Source organism: Stenella coeruleoalba (assembly GCF_951394435.1).
Source record: "Stenella coeruleoalba genome assembly, chromosome: 7".
In the NCBI taxonomy this organism is placed as follows: Eukaryota; Metazoa; Chordata; class Mammalia; order Artiodactyla; family Delphinidae; genus Stenella; species Stenella coeruleoalba.
In genome coordinates this window covers 19,317,360-19,335,655 of record NC_137153.1, presented here as the reverse complement: position 1 = coordinate 19,335,655, position 18,296 = coordinate 19,317,360, and the positions used below count along the sequence as shown (strand labels likewise).

The 18,296-nt window shown below is 47.2% G+C and overlaps 1 protein-coding gene across 5 annotated transcripts in view; it reads left to right on the top strand.

Moving 5' to 3' along the window:
* PTK2B (protein tyrosine kinase 2 beta) overlaps positions 1-18,296 on the top strand; it is a 137,761-nt gene that overhangs the window by 59,908 nt on the left and 59,557 nt on the right. For all 5 annotated transcript variants that reach the window (XM_079927627.1, XM_079927625.1, XM_079927626.1 and 2 more), the window contains one exon: positions 16,018-16,258. In XM_079927627.1, the coding sequence (XP_079783753.1) occupies positions 16,055-16,258 (204 nt within the window). In that variant the 5' untranslated portion in view covers positions 16,018-16,054. The remainder of the gene's footprint in view (positions 1-16,017; positions 16,259-18,296) is intronic.

The following is an 18,296-nucleotide window of genomic DNA, read 5'->3' as shown; positions in this document are numbered from 1 at the left end:
ATGACTGCTATGGAACGAGAGCCCAGGATTCTGACTGCCCCCTGCCATTTCCTACCTGGGGCTGGAAGTAGGTAGGGGGGTCCTGGATATTTTCAGGTTTGGATCAACTGTACCTTGGGAGGTAGCCTCAGTGACTCTTGAGAAGCATTTATCACTGAAACCAGACCCATTAAAATGGAATGCTTAATTACCTCTCTACCACAACTGTTTTCATTTCTCTGTCTCCTTTTCTGCATACAACTAGCTATAACCACGGGCACATATTTGTGTAGCAAATACGCATAGAATCTCTGGAGTTTTTTATTTTACTTCAATTGTGTATGCCTAAGTAGTCTCCTAACCCTAACCCTAACCTTTTAGAACACGACAGGAATTAATTTATGAGTGAAGCTCTGTACCTGGGTGAGGAAGACAGAACTATGGGGAAATGCCAGGCTCGCTCTCTTTCTTCCTCCCTCCCTTCTTTCCTTCCTTCTCTTTTTCTTTTTTCCTGATGGCACATTGTGAGCTACCTGCCCATAAACCCCCATTCTCAGGGCCTCCTACTCAAATTGTGACCCACAGATGGGTCCCTAAGGGCCATTTCTTCCCCAGCCTAGCCTAGCCACCTGGCTCCAAGTTTGTATGCCTGCCTTTGGGTCCGTGAGATCTTCTTCTTCCATAGCTCTTGTAAAAGGATAAGAGCAATTTTGCTACCGTTCGGGCTCAGAAAATTTTGGCTTGGGATTTCCCTTTGTATTTTATTTTGTTTTTCTAACCAGGGGAGAAAAAATTCCTACCACACTTTGAGAAGTGCTTGAGAACATTGTGAGAGAAGAGCTACAAGCTGGGGGATTTCTTGCCACCATACTCAGGTTTTCCCTCCCTTGGAACTACTGTGGCTAGAGTTTTAAAAGGCCAGAGTTCCCCCCAATTTTTTGATTTTTCTGAGCTCTGAATAATTAAAGCCACCTATTTCTGCTCTTTCTGTCCATTTCTCAATAATAGGCTTGGGTAACAGTAAGAAACTAAAACAGAAACCACCACTGTGCTCTGGACTCAGTCTCAGAGACAGCCAGGAATGTCCCACACTTAAGAATCGTAACTCACTGAGGTCTGTCACTGCACCAAGTGTTTGTCAGACTCCACCCTGCCAGTGGGAGCCTGCAGCCTGGGAATGGGGAGACCTGGGTTCCAGCCGAGAGTCCTTGCGTTTTAGTCTCTCTGAAACTCAGTGCTCACCAGCAAGACAAGGGCCAAACCAGCTGTTCTGCACCCTCACTGGTATGTATCAGAATCACCTGGGATGTGATTAAAAAATACAGATGACTGGGCCTCAGCCCAGAGATCTCCATTCATGGAGACGAAGACAGGGCTAAGGACTGGGATATATATACGTATACATACGTATATATTGTTAAAGCAAAATTATTCAGATACTTGCTAAAGAATGGTAAGGCAGGCTTTATTCAGGGAAATTACTATAGTGGAGTTTTGCAGTAGGGGAAAGAAATTGAAATAAAACAAAGAAAAGTGGAAACGATTGCCAAGGACCAGGGTGGTGGTGCTGGTGGGGTGGCCAGTGGATGGACAGGGTGAGAGGGCAGGGTTTTCCTTTTCTAAGTTCACCTAGCAGGATTCTTGTTGAAGACAGGTTACAGTGACCAGATGTTACCTGGGGGGTGGGGATGGGCAGCAATAGAAGGTGGGGAATTCTGGCTAAACCCACTTAGTGGGATTCTTGCTAAAGCTGGGACTCTACAAAGACAGAGATGGAAGCTGACGTCCAGGCCTAGTAGAGCAGAGGGCTCAGAGGAGCCTGACTGAAGTTTGGTCATGGAGAGAATCTTTGTCTATATGTGTATTAACACGTGTACCCACAGCCAGGTGAGGAAGGCCGGGTCCAAGTGCTGTTAGGGGTGATGTATCAGGTCAAATAGTCCACTGTTCTCACCGTTAGAATCCAGAGCCCTGGGGTTGTCTGTGGGCGGAGGCCTTCTTCTCCTTCTTCTCCGGCAGTCCCGGACCCATTACTGCAGGGTGTGGCAGTAAAGAGCCCACACCCGGAGCCCTCGGGACAACATGGGAATCCCTGCCCTGTGATCTTCAGGAAGTCGTTTTGCTCAACCTCAGCTGCCCCATCCTTGAGATGGGTGATTAACAGTACCTACCATTTCAATTTCTTCTTAGGATTAAACGGGCTCTAGGTTAACCACTGTCAGTTCTCAGAAGTGAGCCTGCTGCAGGCGTGTAGGGGAGGAGAAAGGAAGGGGACACGGGCTCAGGGGCTCAGGACTGGAGACGGAATCAAGGTCACAGTGTGGCAAAGACCCCCCCAGGCCTTGGCAGGTGCTCTGGTCTCTTGGAGGACTGTCTAGGGTTAAGGATAACTTCCTGTAGTCCCAGGTTCTCTTGACAGATTTTATTGAGCTTTCTCTCTGCCTTATTCACCCCAATTCCTATTTTTATTTTTTATTTTTTTCTTCCTGTTTGGCCAGGTGGCCTGCGGGATCTTAGTTCCCTGACCAGGGATCGAACCCATGACCCCTGCAGCGGAAGCGTGGAATCTTAACCACTGGACTGCCAGGGAAGTCCTGACATCTAGATTTGGGGCCTATTTGCTCTCTAGCCTAACTCTGGGGTAAGAGGATTGGCCACTGTGGGCTACGTGGAGGGTGCAGAAAGTAAGAAAGTCAGGCTGTCAGAGGAGGAGCTAGAGGTTGAAAGGAGAAAGAGGGCCAGCATCTGGCCTCGTGGAAGCCACTTAATGTTTACATATATTTAACCAACATAACAGCAAAACTTAAGGTCTATTAACTGTATGTAATTCTAAACGTACGTGCATTTTTACGTAGTTATAGTTATAATCAGTATGTGAACTTCATTCCCTGTCACTTAACATTTTTAATATAAATATTTTCATGAATCACCACTGTTCATGTTTTTAAATGGCGTATATCGTTAATGATATTGCTTAGAATTCGCCCCCTCAGCATTTCCCTGAGCATTTTGTTCTGATTTCACTTTCTCTCTATTATAAATAGTACAGCTATGAACATCTTTGTGCATGTGATCCTTGCTCCCTCTTTAGTTATGTGGGGTGTGCATTTCCCACAGTTGGGTGGCCAAGTCAATACATGTGAGTTATTTGTTTTTTATTGAAGTGTAGTGGATTTACAATGTTGTATTTGTTCCTGGTGTACAGCAAAGTAATTCAGTTATACACATATGTGTGTGTGTGTGAATTTTGTTTTCAGATTCTTTTCCATTATAAGTTATTACAGGATATTGAATATAGTTCCCTGTGCTATACAGTAGGTCATTGTTGTTTATCATCTATTTTATATATAGTAGCGTGTATCTCTTAATCCCAAACTCCTGATTTATCCCTCCCTCCCCCCCTTTCCCCTTTGGTACCCATAAGTTTGTTTTCTATGTCTGTGAGTCTGTTTCTGTTTTGTAGATAAATTCATTTGCATCTTTTTTTTTAGATTGCACATATAAGTGATATCATATGATATTTGCCTTTCTCTGTTTGACTTACTTCACTTAGTACGATAATCTCTAGGTCCATGCATGTTGTTGCAGATGGCATTATTTCATTATTTTTTATGGCTGAGTAGTATTCCATTGTATATATATGTACCACATCTTTATCCATTTATCTGTCAATGGACACTTAGGTTGCTTCCACGTCTTGGCTATTGTAAATAGTGTTGCTATGAACATCGGGGTGCATGTGTCTTTTCGAATTACAATTTTTGTCTTTTCTGGATATATGCCAGGGAGTGGGATTGCTGGATCATATGGTAGCTCTATTTTTAGTTTTTTAAGGAACCTCCTTACTGTTCTCCATAGTGGCTGTATCAATTTACATTCCCACCAACAGTGTAGGAGAGTTCCCTTTTCTCCACACCCTCTCCAGCAATTATTGTTTGTAGATTTTTTGATGATGGCCATTCTGACCGGTGTGAGGTGATACCTCATTGTAGTTTTGATTTGCATTTCTCTATTAGTGATGCTGAGCATCTTTTCATGTGCCTGTTGGCCATCCGTGTGTCTTCTTTGGAGGAATGTCTATCTAGGTCTTCTGCCCCACGTGAGTCATTTTCTATTCAACTAGCTTGCTCTTCAGGAAGCCGGTTCTGAATCAACAGGCAATTGTACCAGTTTCATTTCAAGCCCATAAACATAAGATTTTATTATTTTTCTCCAGGTGTCTTGGCTGTTTAAAAGGTTTGTAGTGATACCTCAAAGTGGTTTTTATTAGCATTTTTAACTGCTGAGGATTTTCCCATCTATTTTTAATGTTCCCAAGTCTTTTCACACACAGGTGGCATCCTGTTTGCTGGACGGAGCATCTAAATTTGCACTAAAGTGAAAGCTGATCACTGCAGTGTACAGATTGGGGACACTGTCATACTTAATGGTTTGAGTATCTGTTTACAGAAAGCAAATTTGTAGTGTCTGCTGGAGTTGCAAAGAGTAGCAGATTGGGGGTTGGTAGGTGGAGAAGCTTGTTCAGGAGGATGTTTTCGTTGTTTTTAAGGTGGTACTGGATGAGGGGACTATACCTCTACTGTCAGACCTGGCTTTGTACTTTCTGGTTGAAAAAAAAAGTACTTGAGTTTTCATTTCATTGTCAATTTTTTTTCTGTTTATTAAATGTATCATCAAAGATAACAAAATTCTACATCGTCATGATTATTACACATATTAATATATAAAAGGCCAGTATTCCTTTTAGCGCTGCAGGGCTGGAAACTGATGTTTATGTGTAAGTTTTTGTGTGAGCAGAATTCTGGGGCCATATCAGAAAAGCAGTGTTCATCTGGAACCACCTTGCTGTGCGGAGACAAAGCCCCTAGTGGTGGGACTTGGGCTGTGAGCTGTGTTTGTTGGGCTAAAATGGGAAATCTGAGTGCTGGTCCTGCCTCTGCCACTTAAGAAAAGTGACCCCAGGCAAAGTGCTTGGTCGCTGTTCCTCATCCTCCAAATGGGAGTGGCGTCTGCCTTGAGAGATAGTAGCAAGATAGCGAGTGTTCAAACACTCTAGAAAGGGGTGCACGGTGGGTGTTCTGAGCATGTAAAGACCACTGCTCTTTTTTTATATCGTTTTTTAAAACTTTTTATTTTATATTGGAGCATAGCCAATTAACAATGTTGTGATAGTTTCAGGTGCACAGCAAAGCGACTCAGTCATACATATACATGTATTCATTCTCCCAGACTCCCCTCCCATCCAGGCTGCCGTATAACATTGAGCAGAGTTCCCCGTGCTATACAGTAGGTCCTTATTGGTTATCCATTTTATTTATTTATTTATTTAAAAAATTTTATTTATTGGCTGCATTGGGTCTTCGTTGCTGCACGCGGGCTTTCTCTAGTTGCAGCGAGCGGAGGCTACTCTTTGTTGTGGTGCACGGGCTTCTCATTGTCGTGGCTTCTCTTGTTGTGGAGCACGGGCTCTAGGCTCACGGACTTCAGTAGTTGTGGCACATGGGCTCAGTAGTTGTGGCTCGCAGGCTCTAGAGTGCAGGCCCAGTAGTTGTGGCGCACGGGCTTAGTTGCTCCGTGACATGTGGGATCTTCCCGGACAAGGGCTCGAACCCATGTCCCCTGCATTGGCAGGCAGATTCTTAACCACTGCGCCACCAGGGAAGCTCCTAGTTATCCGTTTTAAATATAGCAGTGTGTACATGTCGATCCCAAACTCCTTGACCATCCCTTCCTTCCACCCTTCCCCCTGGTAACCATAAGTTCGTTCTCTAAGTCTGTGAGTCTGTTTCTGTTTTGTAAATAACTTGATGTGTATCATTTCTTTTTAGATTCCACAAATAAGGGATATCATACGATATTTCTCTTTCTCTGTCTGACTTACTTCACTCAGTATGACAATCTCTAGGTCCATCCATGTTGCTGCAACTGGCATTATTTCATTCTTTTTTAATGTCTGAGTAATATTCCATTGTGTATATGTACCACATCTTCTTTATCCATTCCTCTGTCCATGGACATTTAGGTTGCTTCCATGTCTTGGCTGTTGTAAACAGTGCTGCAGTGAACATTAGCGTGCACGTATCCTTTCGAACCATAGCTTTCTCTGGATATATGCCCAGGAGTGGGATGGCAGGGTCATATAGTAGCTCTATTTTTAGTTTTTAAAGGAACTTCCATACTGTTCTCCATAGTGGTTGTACCAGTTTACATTCCCACCAACAGTGTAGGAGGGTGCCCTTCTCTCCACACCCTCTCCAGCATTTATTGTTTGCGGATTTTTCAATGATAGCCATTTTGACTGGTGTGAGGTGATATCTTATTGTAGTTTTGTAAAAAAGTCTGTTGCACTTTTTTAAAAACCTTGACTTGGATGAAGGAGTGGGGTCCATCTCTTGCATGGCAGCCCTGCAGCCATTTGAAACCAACAGTCCCATCCTCATTTCCCAGGACTCCCATCCCCCTTTAGCCTAAGGGTCTGCCTCCCAGGCTCCCCATGCTCTGAAAGTCCTGGGATGTTCACCATAGAACACAGTTTCTCAAACCTCGGGGCTGCGGGCCACCAGTTCTGTAGATGAAGTTGTCTCCATGCCCCGGGGGGAATCACTGTCCTTATTTTAGGGATTTTCTAGTGACCCCAAAACCACGTTAAAGTTTTCGGCAGCTCTTTCACAGTGACTAACAGTGACTTCACAGCTTAAACCCCATTGTTTAAATCCATGCTGTTGCTAAACCACATCTTCCTCATCCCGGACTGGGGAAGATTTTTTTTTTTTTAAGTCTACGTAAAGAACTTCACATTTATCCCATTTCACTGGCTGCATTCTGTTCCCCTTGGCGTGTTTTGCCTGCCTGTGCAGATGTCAGGGGCCCTCTGTGGTCTTCAACCAGAGTCACAATCTTCCCCTAATCCTGTGCTCAACATGGTGCTTTTTGTCTAATAACCACAAACTCCTAAATGCCAAATAAAGAGGCGTGAACAAGGACCCATTCAAAAAGCCATCGGTCCTCAGGTTAATACAGACACTTGATCAGCAGTTGTTGGGAAAAACCATTTGGCCAGTTATGAGTTCACCTTCTTGTCACTTGGCCTCCTCATCTTCTTCTCAAGAAAATGGGGAAGAATTCAAAATACTCAACTGTAGCGTTGATTCATTGTGGTACCGAATTTCCCAGCCCAACAACCAATTCTGTGTCACATGCAGAGAGGCAAATGGCATTTGCTGGAGCTGCAGGCTGGGAGAGAAGGAAGAGGCTGACATTGGGACTCGAAGCAGAGGAGAATTTAGTTTGAGCTTAACGAGGACAGAATGTGGCTTTGAAAATTACAACTTTTTAGGAAATTGGAAAGTCACAGGAGCTCCTCAGAGGAAGGAGCGCATCCTAAAATTCTGTGCTGCCTGTGCACCTTGTAGATTGCTATCTTGAAGTGCTGGGTGGTGATACCACTGCGGGACCAGACAACATCAAGGGTCAGAGGCAGGCTTGAAGCAAGTGACTATAGAATCTGCCCCCATCCTACTCCCGGGTCACTCACTGTTCAGGCCGTGCGGTGCTGGAATGAGCTCTCACAACATGCATTTCTCCCCAAGTCTGCCGTCAGTGAGATCATGTTGGTAGCTTGAAATCAGCGATGACGGAAGTATTGACACAAGAGAAATCGGCAAATGCTGCAGACCAGGCCATCTTTGCCCTGGATTGCTGGTGAAACTCATGCCAAGGCCTTATGTGAGCCACTCTTCTGCCTCCTAGCTCATGCCTGGCTTCATCCTATGGCCAAAATTATATTTTTTAAGTGAAAATCTGCTTCTCCATGGGGTCTTATATTGTCACCGTCTCCTCTCATTTCCCGGCAGCCCTTCAGCACCCTCCTGACCAGCCCTATATCATAGCACGTGATTTCCCGAGCTTGCTGTGTCACCTTTTCCTGAGATCCAGGTGCCCCAGAGGCAAGTCCTCTCCTGTGATCAACTAATACCCAGCAGAGACCCCTATTAGATCCCATACCATATGGTGGCTGCTTTGCTCGAATCCTTTTCCTTTTTACGGTATTGTGAGTCTCTGCTGGACGGGGACCCTCTTCCCACTTTTGCTTATCTTCATACCTCCGGAGTCTGGTGTGTCTCCTGAAACATAGCAAGGCAGAGAGAGAGAGAGAGAGAGAGGGAGAGAGAGAGAGAGAAGTGGAGGGCTGGGGGAAGAGGGAAAGGGGAGAAGAGGAAAAAGAAGAAAGGCGGCGATGGGGGGAGAAAAACGGGCCAGTCCGAATCACTCATGAGCTGGCCGACTAGGACCAAGGGGAGTGGGATTTCTTGAAGGGCTGGGGAGCTAGCGGCGCTCAGAAGTCACACAGGAGGTTAAGAAAACTCTGCCCAGCTGCAGGGATCAAAGTCCTTGAACCAGTGGGAGAACAGAGGTTCTGTTAACAAGGAAGGACAGGTAATGCGTCTCTGTTGCCCCCTCCCAGCGCCCTGAGAGCCATCTACGAGTCAGGTGACCTCTGGGTCGCAAAGTGCTGGCAACAGAATGATCTGGAGTGGGTCGTGTGTGCGGGGGTGACGAGCTGAAAATGTGGGAGACTCTCAAAGGTTTTTTGAATTACATTGAATTATAGCTGGTGCTAATCACAACCTTCCTGGTTCCTTCCTTTGCAAGGTAATGGGGAGGGACGCTCGGAGAGGAGGGGAGGGGATTAACCAAGTGATGGATTGGGTGGCCCTGGAGCGGGCAGAATGCCGGCCCTCATGGGAACTGGGGTTTGAAAGGGCCCAGGGCTGGGGAGGGAACGCTGTGTGGAGACAGTAGGGCCCAGCTTCCCAGACACGGCAGGCCTGGCTCCCCAAGACGGCAAGGTCATTGCCAATTCGTTAAGTGGCTGCTCTCAGCAGGCCTTTGCAGAGGAAGGGCATGTGTTCCCCATTTTGTTGATGGGGAAACAGCAAGAGGAAGTGACTCAGAGACAGAGTGGAAATAAAATGTGTGTCTCATGACATTCTGGCTTCTGCTAGATCCAAAGGGCTGGCGTTTTGACTGTGTCCTGTGGGTTCGCAGGACAGACGACGGCCCTCCATGTGAGCAGAGAGTAGGAGGTAGAGGTGTTCTTTTCAGGTGCCCAGGCAGGTGGAGAAGGTGGGTGTTGGAGGAAAGGCAGCCTCAGAGCCCTGGAGACAGGAGGGGCTGCCACCACCCCCTGAGCCTCGACTTACTGGGCCAGTTTAATTTTTTTAAGTGGGCGCTGGTATTGGGTTTTTGGTTCTTTCTTCTGCCAAGTCACAGGCGTTTTAAAAATACATGTGCCAGGGAGTTTACATAGGTAATCTCTGATTTTCTAGAAAGTTCTGCAGGATAGGTAATGTTAGCCTCCTATCCCAAGAGAGGAAACTGAGGTCTAGAGAGGTGACACAACTGGTAAGTGGCAGACACTTAAGGCCACCACGTTGCCTAGCTCTGAAATCCTTCGTGAGTAACGGCCTAGACTTCTGCAGCATGGCAGCCCCGAGGACATGAGTTTTAAACCCAGGTTCGAATGAGTCAGATGTGTGTGCCTTCTCCCTGACATCGTGCCACCTTCCTGATGGATGGTGCCCTTTCTGTGCTCCCTGAAGTCATGGACAGAACTTTCAGTCCTCAAGACATTGCCTTTTACCCTTGGAACTCCCAGCATCACTCTCAAGTCTGGTTCCCGAAGAGGCCAAGCTTCCAGGCCAATTGGTAAAGGCTGTCGTTGTCGTTTCATAAATGAATTAACATTGAAAAACCAAAAAAAAAAAAAAAAAAAAGGTGGAAAGACAAAGTTAGAATAAAAGACTGCCTCTCAAATGGAATACATTCAGCTTTATGATGGACTCTTTACAGTGTTCTTATTTTTCTCATTTTGCCATGGACACGGCAAAACATCACCAAAGGCCATCATCCACCTGCCAACTGCTGTTTGGGAACTCTGTCCCATCCCAGCTTGACGTCTCAAGGCATCAGAGCCAGTTGGTGGCAGAGCCGGACACTAAGCCCTAAGCATGGTGGCAGGACGTGACACCAGCAGCCCTCTCGCCATTGGCAACATGGTGGCCTTAATTCTCTGCCGCTTACCAGTTGTATGCTCTGGACAGTCACCTCGCTAGACCTCTCTCACATTACCTATCCTGCAGAATCCTCCTAGAGAATTAGAGGTTACTTACATAAACTCCCTGGCACACAGTATGTGCTCAATAAGACGTAACATTACCTTGCAGTGTCTTCAAGATCAAGAGTGTATTTTTCTGTGATGTTGACCCCTATAACCCTGACATCTTCCCCACACCAGGAGCACAGCCCTGGGGACAGTGACAACCCAGAGGATCTGAAGGGACTTCAATCCTGCTTCAGTCTCCCCTCCCCCTTCAGGCAGGTGAATGTCTTGCCGTTCAGGAAGAGTGTCATTTATTTTCTTCCTGAAGACTTCAGGGACTCAGAGATTGTACCTCTTCCCTTAGTGCCCTTGGCAGGTCTTGGCCAAGACGTTCTTATAGCCAATCAAAACTTTTCCTGTTTTAATTTGAGCCCATTTCCTTGTGTTTGTTATTCTTTGGCTTTGCCTTGGGCAGATCTGGGGGTTGGGAGACAGCCGGAGCCCACGGTGGCTCTGAGCCAGGGTTTTCTCCAGTGCCGTGGGACGGTCTCTCCTCTGACAGTGCCCATAGGGTCTAGGGCAGGCCAGGATGCAGGGAGGAAGGATTGCCAGGCTGGGGTCCAGGTCTGGACTGCAGGAAGGAGCAGGGGTTTTGGCTCACACACTTAGAGTCAGAGGATTTTGTGATCAACAAAATTCAGAGACAAGCTACTGATGAGAAATTCAAGTAATCAGGCAAAGTCTGGAGGAACAGGCAAGTTCTGTTGTCCAGAAACAGGAGCTAGAGTCAGCAGGTCGTTCTCATGTCTTCCTAACTGCACCCAGTGCCATATGTTGGTAGCTTGAAATCAGCCGTGGTGGACCTGGAGAGAAGACTATGCGTGACGTTGAGGGCTGTGTTCTCCAAGACCCCCAAGGCAGGTGACTGAGGCTTTCCTTATATAACACACCTTTCAGTTACTCTTCTTCAGAGAGTTTTGGGGGACCCCTTGGCAGTTCACTGCAGATCTGTACTGACAGTTGGGAGTTTTGGATGCCCTTGAGGGAGTTGCCACGTGTCAGCAGAGACGTGGGCACCACCTTTCTGGGCTGAGGTCTTTCGGCCAAACACCTCCAAGACCTCTCATGACCAAGTCCTAGCTTGGGGAGGGGTGATGCTCTCTAAGCCAGGAGGACTCTGGATTCTTCACAGACTGGGGTGTTCCATGCTGGGTTGACACATTTCTTCTTGCATGGAGTTTGTGCCCACGTCTGTGGTATCAAGAGATACTACTTTCTTCAAAGGCAGATGGGAAGGTGGGAAAAACTTTGAACTTGGATTCAAATCTGCTTTGGGATCCGAGTTTGCTACTCAGCAAGCATGATCCCTTGACCAGATGGCTTAAAATTTCTTGCGTATGTTTTCTCCTTTGTAAAATGGTCATAATCATCTCTGCACATCTCCCAGGATTGCTGTGCAAAACACATATGTTTCTTTTAAAGTTTTTAAATTGTAATTGTTTTTGGAATAGATAGCCCAAGGTTACCACTACAAAGGACTAAGGGCAGACCTGAGGGACTAGCATTGGTCTGAAGGCAAAGGTAGATCCCGGCTGACTGAAATGATTTTGCTAAGATATTTCAATGGGATCCACGTTGACTACTATGAGTGATGGCTCCTGAACCAAAGGCCAGGAAAAAACCGATGACGATAAGAAACCAGTGTCATCCGAGTGTGTTGATGATGGCCAACATATCAGTCTAGGTTGGATGTAGAATATGAATACTGCTCTTTGATCAGGGTCTGGTGGGGGCTGGCTCCTGCGTGGGCTAGGCACTGCCCAGTTAGGCTGGGAAACGGGAGTCAACGATCAGGCTGTGGTTTCTCATCATCACATTTTTGAACCTACAGTGACGCATTACTATCACCCAAAGTCCGTAGTTTACATCGGGGTTCAGTGTCGGTGTTGTGCATTCCATGAGTTCCGACAAGTGTATGATGGCGTGTATCCATCCCTATCATATCACGGAGAGTATTTTCACCGCCCTCAAAATCCTCCATGCTCCTCCGATTCATCTCTCCTTTCCCCCAAACCCTGGCAACCACTGATCTTTTTACTGTCTCCATAGTTTTGCCTTTTCCGGAATGTCATATAGTTGAAACCATACAGTTTGTAGCCTTTTCAGATTGGCTCCTTTCACTTAGTCATATGCATTTAAGGTTCCTCCATGCCTTTTCATGGCTTGCTAGAGCATATCTTTTGGGCATCGAATCATATTCCGTCGTTTGGGTGTACCCCTAGTAAGGTAAGATGTTAAGAATAGGGGAAACTGAGTGAGGGGTATCTGAGAACTCTCTGTATTATCTTTGCAACTTTTCTGTAAATCTAAAACTCGTTTAAAATAAAAAGTTTATTAAACAAACGAAAAAGTATTCCACTGTCTGGATGTACCACAGCTTATTTATCTGTTCGCCTACTGAAGGACATCTTGATTGCTTCTAAGTTTCGATAATTATGAATAAAGTTGCTATAAACATCCATGTGCAGATTTTCGTGTGGACATAAGTTTTCAGCCCCTTTGGGTAAATACCAAGGAGCATGACTGATAAATCATGTAAGAGTCTGTTTAGTTTTGTAAGAAACCATACAACTGTCTTCCAAAGTTTGCGCCAGCGATAAATGAGCATTCCTGTTGCCCCACATCCTCGTTACATGTTTACATCCTCTTGGCCCCTCAAGTTTAAAAGTACCACATCTCATTGCACCACTGGCTGTAACCGCAAGGTTAAAAGCACCGTGGGGACCTAACGCCCTCCCCCTGCAGACTCTGCCCTGACCTCTGTCCTGGCGAAGCTTTCTGACTTGCTCTGCCTCTGATACTGGGCTCTGCCTTTCAGAGAGGGCTTCTCTCCTTCACTCTTCTCTTCAGCCAATGACACACATCACATGTGAAAGTGGAGCTTCCAAGATCGTAACAGCCAGATCTCTTGTATTTTACTGACATATTATTCCTACTTAACTGTTCTCTTTCAAACTCTCCCCTAGTATTTCAGGGAGTCCCCAGGGTGTCTCTGTGTGCTCACCAGCACCAGTACCCTTTGGGTGGGAATGCTGCCTGGGCTGGGGGGTATCTTCTGAATGGCACCCCGTCCCCTTCACTGTGGGTGTCCAGAAGCCACATGGCGTGACCTGCAGCTGTGGGTATAACGGCCTCCTTCCAGCTCTGAGTCCACGTTCCCACTGGCCAACCTGATGACACTGCTTGCACCCCTATTTTCCAAATGGTCTTTGGGGTGTAGGCCCTTTGGCTTCCATTGGCATGATCTAGTCCCTGGGGACAGACACCATATGCTACTCCATTTCCTTCCTACCCAGATGCCTGTTTCACAAAACTGTGTCATGAGACCCCTGCCTGGAAATTAGTTTATACAAACAGATGCCCAGGGGTCATGGGGCCCCTGGCTCAGTAGACACAGGAGATCCTGAACCTAGGACCAGATGTGTGTGTGTTATTGATGGTTATATATATATATATACGGTTTGTCTGTATGACTAGAGTGTACGCTCTTTAGGGGCAAGACATCCTTCCCTCTTTTTCACATCCTATAGCAGATTTGTCATGGTCCCTTCTGATGTCCCCTTGGGCCTTGCCATTTCAGTATTCTGCTTACTTTTACCTGCCAGGATCTGCATCTTTTTGCCTGGGGACTTCCTCTGGCTCTGAGTCCACTCTGCCCTTGTGCAGAACTGGCTGGAAATGCTGGGACGATGGCTGTTAAGAAGTGGTGTGGCTCTGTCGCTCGCTGGCTGGAGTGGCTCTACAGCGTGTGTTCTGTCCTCGCTCCCAGGGCTCCCAGCAGGGTTCCTCTGCTGTTGTCCAAGCGATCGCTCCATTGATAAGAGGCTGCCTTCCTTTCCCTGTCCTACACGTCCCACTCCCTGGTAGGTTTCCTGGGGTTGCCTCTCAACCTACTTCCCCGGTTTCCTTATTGAAGGTCTGGGGAAACCGAGACACACACCCAGTACATAGCAGAGGATTGGCACACGGGACAGGTCCAGTAGACATTGAAAAAAGGCATGGATGCTTCTAGAATACACATACTAGTCTCTAAAATAAAGCAGACTGGGTAGTCTTTTCTCCATCTGTCTTGTCCCAAATTCTGCCTGCCCAGGTGGACTCAGGGCTGGCGCTCTGCTCCTTGTCTGCCTGCCCTGATGGAAGGGACACATCCTGCTTCTTTCCTTGTCCTCATAGCATCTCTTTCATGTCTTCATAATACACACTGGCTTTTTAAAGGAATGACTCCTTGCAGCTAGTGACTGTCTGTTTCCCTTCTAGTGCCCAGCAGTGTGATTGAATGAACATAGACTTTGCTGCCACATCTAAAATATTTGACTCTACATTTGTATTTTTTAATTAATTTTTATTGGAGTCTAGTTGATTTACAATGTTGTGTTAGTTTCTGCTGTACAGCAAAATGAATCAGTTATACATATACATATGTCCAGTCTTTTTTAGATTCTTTTCCCATATAGGTCATTACAGAGTACTGAGTAGAGTTCCCTGTGCTATATGGTAGGTCCTTAATAGTTACCTGTTTTATATGTAGTTGTGTGTATATGTCAATCCCAATCTCCCAGTTTATCCCTCCCCCCCATTCCCTCTTGGTAACCATAAGTTTGTTTTCTACATCTGTGACTCTATTTCTGTTTTGTAAATAAGTTCATTGGTCCCATTTGTGTTTTAACTTTGCCAGCTCCGTCCTTCAGCCCCCAGCTCCCAGTCTGAGGAATGTCCGCCTAAAATCACAGTCTCGTGTTAGAAGGGAGAGATTCTTCTGTAAGAGCAGGTTCCATATGAGAGCTAAGCTTAGTGTGGAAGAGGTTCTCAACCCAGCCTGGATGTTAGAAACATCCTTAGAAACTTAAAAATACCAATGCCAGGCCTCCCACGGACAACCTCAGTGGCAATCTCTGGGCACAGGGTCTGCATTTAGACTTTCTTGACAGCTCCCCAGGGGCTCCTAATGTGGAGGCAAGATCGACACCTCCAGTCTGGAGCTAGAACTTCCATTGCTTCCTTTGGGTATTTCTGCTTTAGACCAGTGGGAATAAACCCTACAGAGCTGTTTGTTGTGGGATCCAGAGGCCAGGACCAATCTGGCTGAGATTTGGGGTGATCTAAAGACTCCTAGGATTCCTACAGTCTATACAGATGTCAACCAAACTGTCATCAGAACTGGGCTGGGTCTGGAGGCCCAGCCCCACCTCTTCGCCCCGCAGCAGAAAGACCTCGCAGATTGGGCTGCCGGGGTGCTGTCCCTCTGTGTGCAGTGCGTGATGCTCTGGGAGATGACTTCCTGTGGGACTGAGGCTTCGAGCCCTGAAAGCCCAGGTTGGCGGCTGCAGGTGCGGGTGGGCGGAGCCCTCAGCTACTAGGCTGGCCCCCCAACCTGGGCCCTTGCCTGTCTTTCCCATTCCAGTGCCCTCCAGGCCACCCATTCTCCACTTCGATTCCTTCCCGGCTTCTCTCCCCTTGTCCCTGTTTCTCTCCTGCTATTTTCTACTGTCTCGCTCTTCGCTTTTTCTGCTCAGCTGTGCCTTGGAACCAGGCTGGGGCCGCCTCCTCTCAGAGCTGCGTTTGCAACGTGTGGGCCCCTTGCCTGGGAGCCAGTGTGGGAGGAGAAAAGTGATGGCGAGAGGGGGCTTCTAGCAGAGCGCTCAGCCTGCGAGCTCTGGGTCCAGGTCGATACCTGGACGTTTAGGCAAACTGCTCCTTTATTTGTGTTTCCGCTTCCCCATCCATGAAGCCGGATGCCTTTAAGGGGAGTTTTCGGGAGTGGGTGGGTGTGTGCTTTGCACAGGTCTCAGAGCTTGTTGGGTGCTGTCCCAGGGGGATGAGGCGTGTGGGCCCACACCACTCATTTCAGGGCTGTCCCTCTGCTGTCTCCACAGGACTGCGATGTGCCGGTCCTAGCTGCCGTCTGAGAGGATGTCCGGGGTTTCTGAGACCCTGAGCCGAGTGAAGGTGGGCACGTTACGTCGGCCTGAAGGCCCCCCAGAGCCCATGGTGGCAGTGCCAGTAGACGTGGAAAAGGAAGACGTGCGGATCCTCAAGGTCTGCTTCTATAGCAACAGCTTCAACCCCGGGAAGAACTTCAAACTAGTTAAATGCACTGTGCAGACCGAGATCCGGGTGAGTGTGGTGGGTGCTGCCTGCTCCGTCCATTTGTCTGTCTCTCCCTCGTCTTCCTGGGTAGCTGAGCATCCCTCCTTCAGCCTAGCAGGCTCTCCTGTATCCACCACCTGGGCTGGGGGCCCTGGAGGGATGTTCTTAGCCTGTGGCTCCAGGCCTCCTCTCCAGGGCTCTGCAGCCCGAGGCACAGATTGTGTAGCCTTTGTTTGAACCCCAGATCGTTTGCTCAAGCTTTGATCTATCTCATTTCAACTCATTCAATATTTATGACATTTGAGGCTCTGCAAGGGGTGTAAGCTCACCCCACCCTCAGAGGGTTTACACTCTCATGGAATTGGAATACACAAGTGATTGCATTGAAAATAGAACAAAAGTGGTTTAGGACATGCGCTGCGTGCTTACAGAAGGGAGCTGTGAGGCATTTAGAGGATGCTAATGAACTAGAGATGCCCTCGACCAGGGGCATGGTTGCCAGGCCCTTTCTGAGGCAGTACTTCAGCTGGCTTACTTTCACCCAGGGCCTCGGAATCTGTTTTGCAAATCCAGGTACCCACAGTCATCAGGGCACCTAGACACCAGGAAGCCAGTTCTCTTTAGCCAAACGTGTAAGAACTTGTCATCAGAAGCAGAGTCACAATACACTGATTGATTTTAAATGCCTACGTTTATTGAATAATTACTATGTACATGCCTGACTCAATCCCTTTACATTATCTCACTGAATCCTCCCCACAGCGCCATGAGGTAGATACAATGAGGATATTCCTTTCCACTCTCAGAATATTCCTTTCTGATGATGCAAAAGAAAGCCAAATCGATTCTCCAGAGTTTGCTTAGTGGGTTTGTAATTTGAACAAAGGAAGCAGGAGAACCTTGGGAAAACTGCACAGGTCTGAGAAAGCTGGATGAACCATCTCCAATCCTCTCATCACTAATCCTTCCCTGTCCTGGAAATCAGCATCCCCCAAACTCAGTCAGTGTCTTTTCTGCCCGGTGCTGGCAGCAGCCTCTCCACGTCTGTCCCCTTGGCTGCCTTCTGTCTGTAACAGCACACGCTGTACTTCAGTACACCCGAGCAGGATGTAATTGATTAGGTCACTGTCTTAGCCAGTTGTCACAACTGGTGATGGTTTGGTTCTTCCCTCTGTTTCCTATAACTGATTTGATTAGGGCCTTGTTTGCATCTTATGGTTCCAGATCTGTAGGTACAGTTGTGTCCCGAGAGCAAGCCATGGGCCCTGTCCTCCAGGAGGATGTTTTCATGTCTCCTTAACTATCTACTTCTTGAGTCTTCCTTTGGGTGTATCATCTTTGCAGATAGCTGATGCCATCTACCGTGGGGTTTTCGAGTTTAATTTTCAGAAGGCAACCCGATTCCCATGTTCGGAGCACCTCCCTGCTTTTTTGTGCTGAAACCCAAAGAGCATCTGGTTAGACCAGATTAGAGCGTGTTCTGTGGCATTATGGTGCAAAGGGACCCTAAAGGATTGGTAGATTGGAAGAGGCAGTGCTGAGGAGAGCAGGGGGCTTTCCAAGAGGAAGGGACAGCAAGAACAAAGGCAGGGAGGCTGCTCATGGGAGCCTCCAGGGAGGCTGGAGCATGGGTTATATTTAGAAAAGTATCTAAAGTCAAGATCAGAAAGGAAATTTGATGGCCAATAAGGGAGGGCCTAGAATATCAAGCTAAGGAATTTGTACTTGGACAGGTATTAGAAACACACAGCTTTCAAGCAGGGGAGAAGCTTTCCTGGAGCTGTCTGATGTCTTGCTAGGTGTCTAAGGGGAAAAAATACAATAGCCTACAGAAAGGGCAGTGAGACCCAAGCTTAAGAAGAATGGCTAGCTCTTGAGGCATTACCTTGGAGGGGTGTGAGAACAGAGGTGGAACAAAGAAAGAAGCGATAGCCTTCTAGGTGTTTATGTCCCAGCCTTGTGATTTTGCCTGTTTCCAATCTGTCCTACAGGCAACATGTCACCTGCTTATTGCAAACAGCCATGGCTTTCAAATCACCTAGACTTTGAGCCCGATACTGCTCCA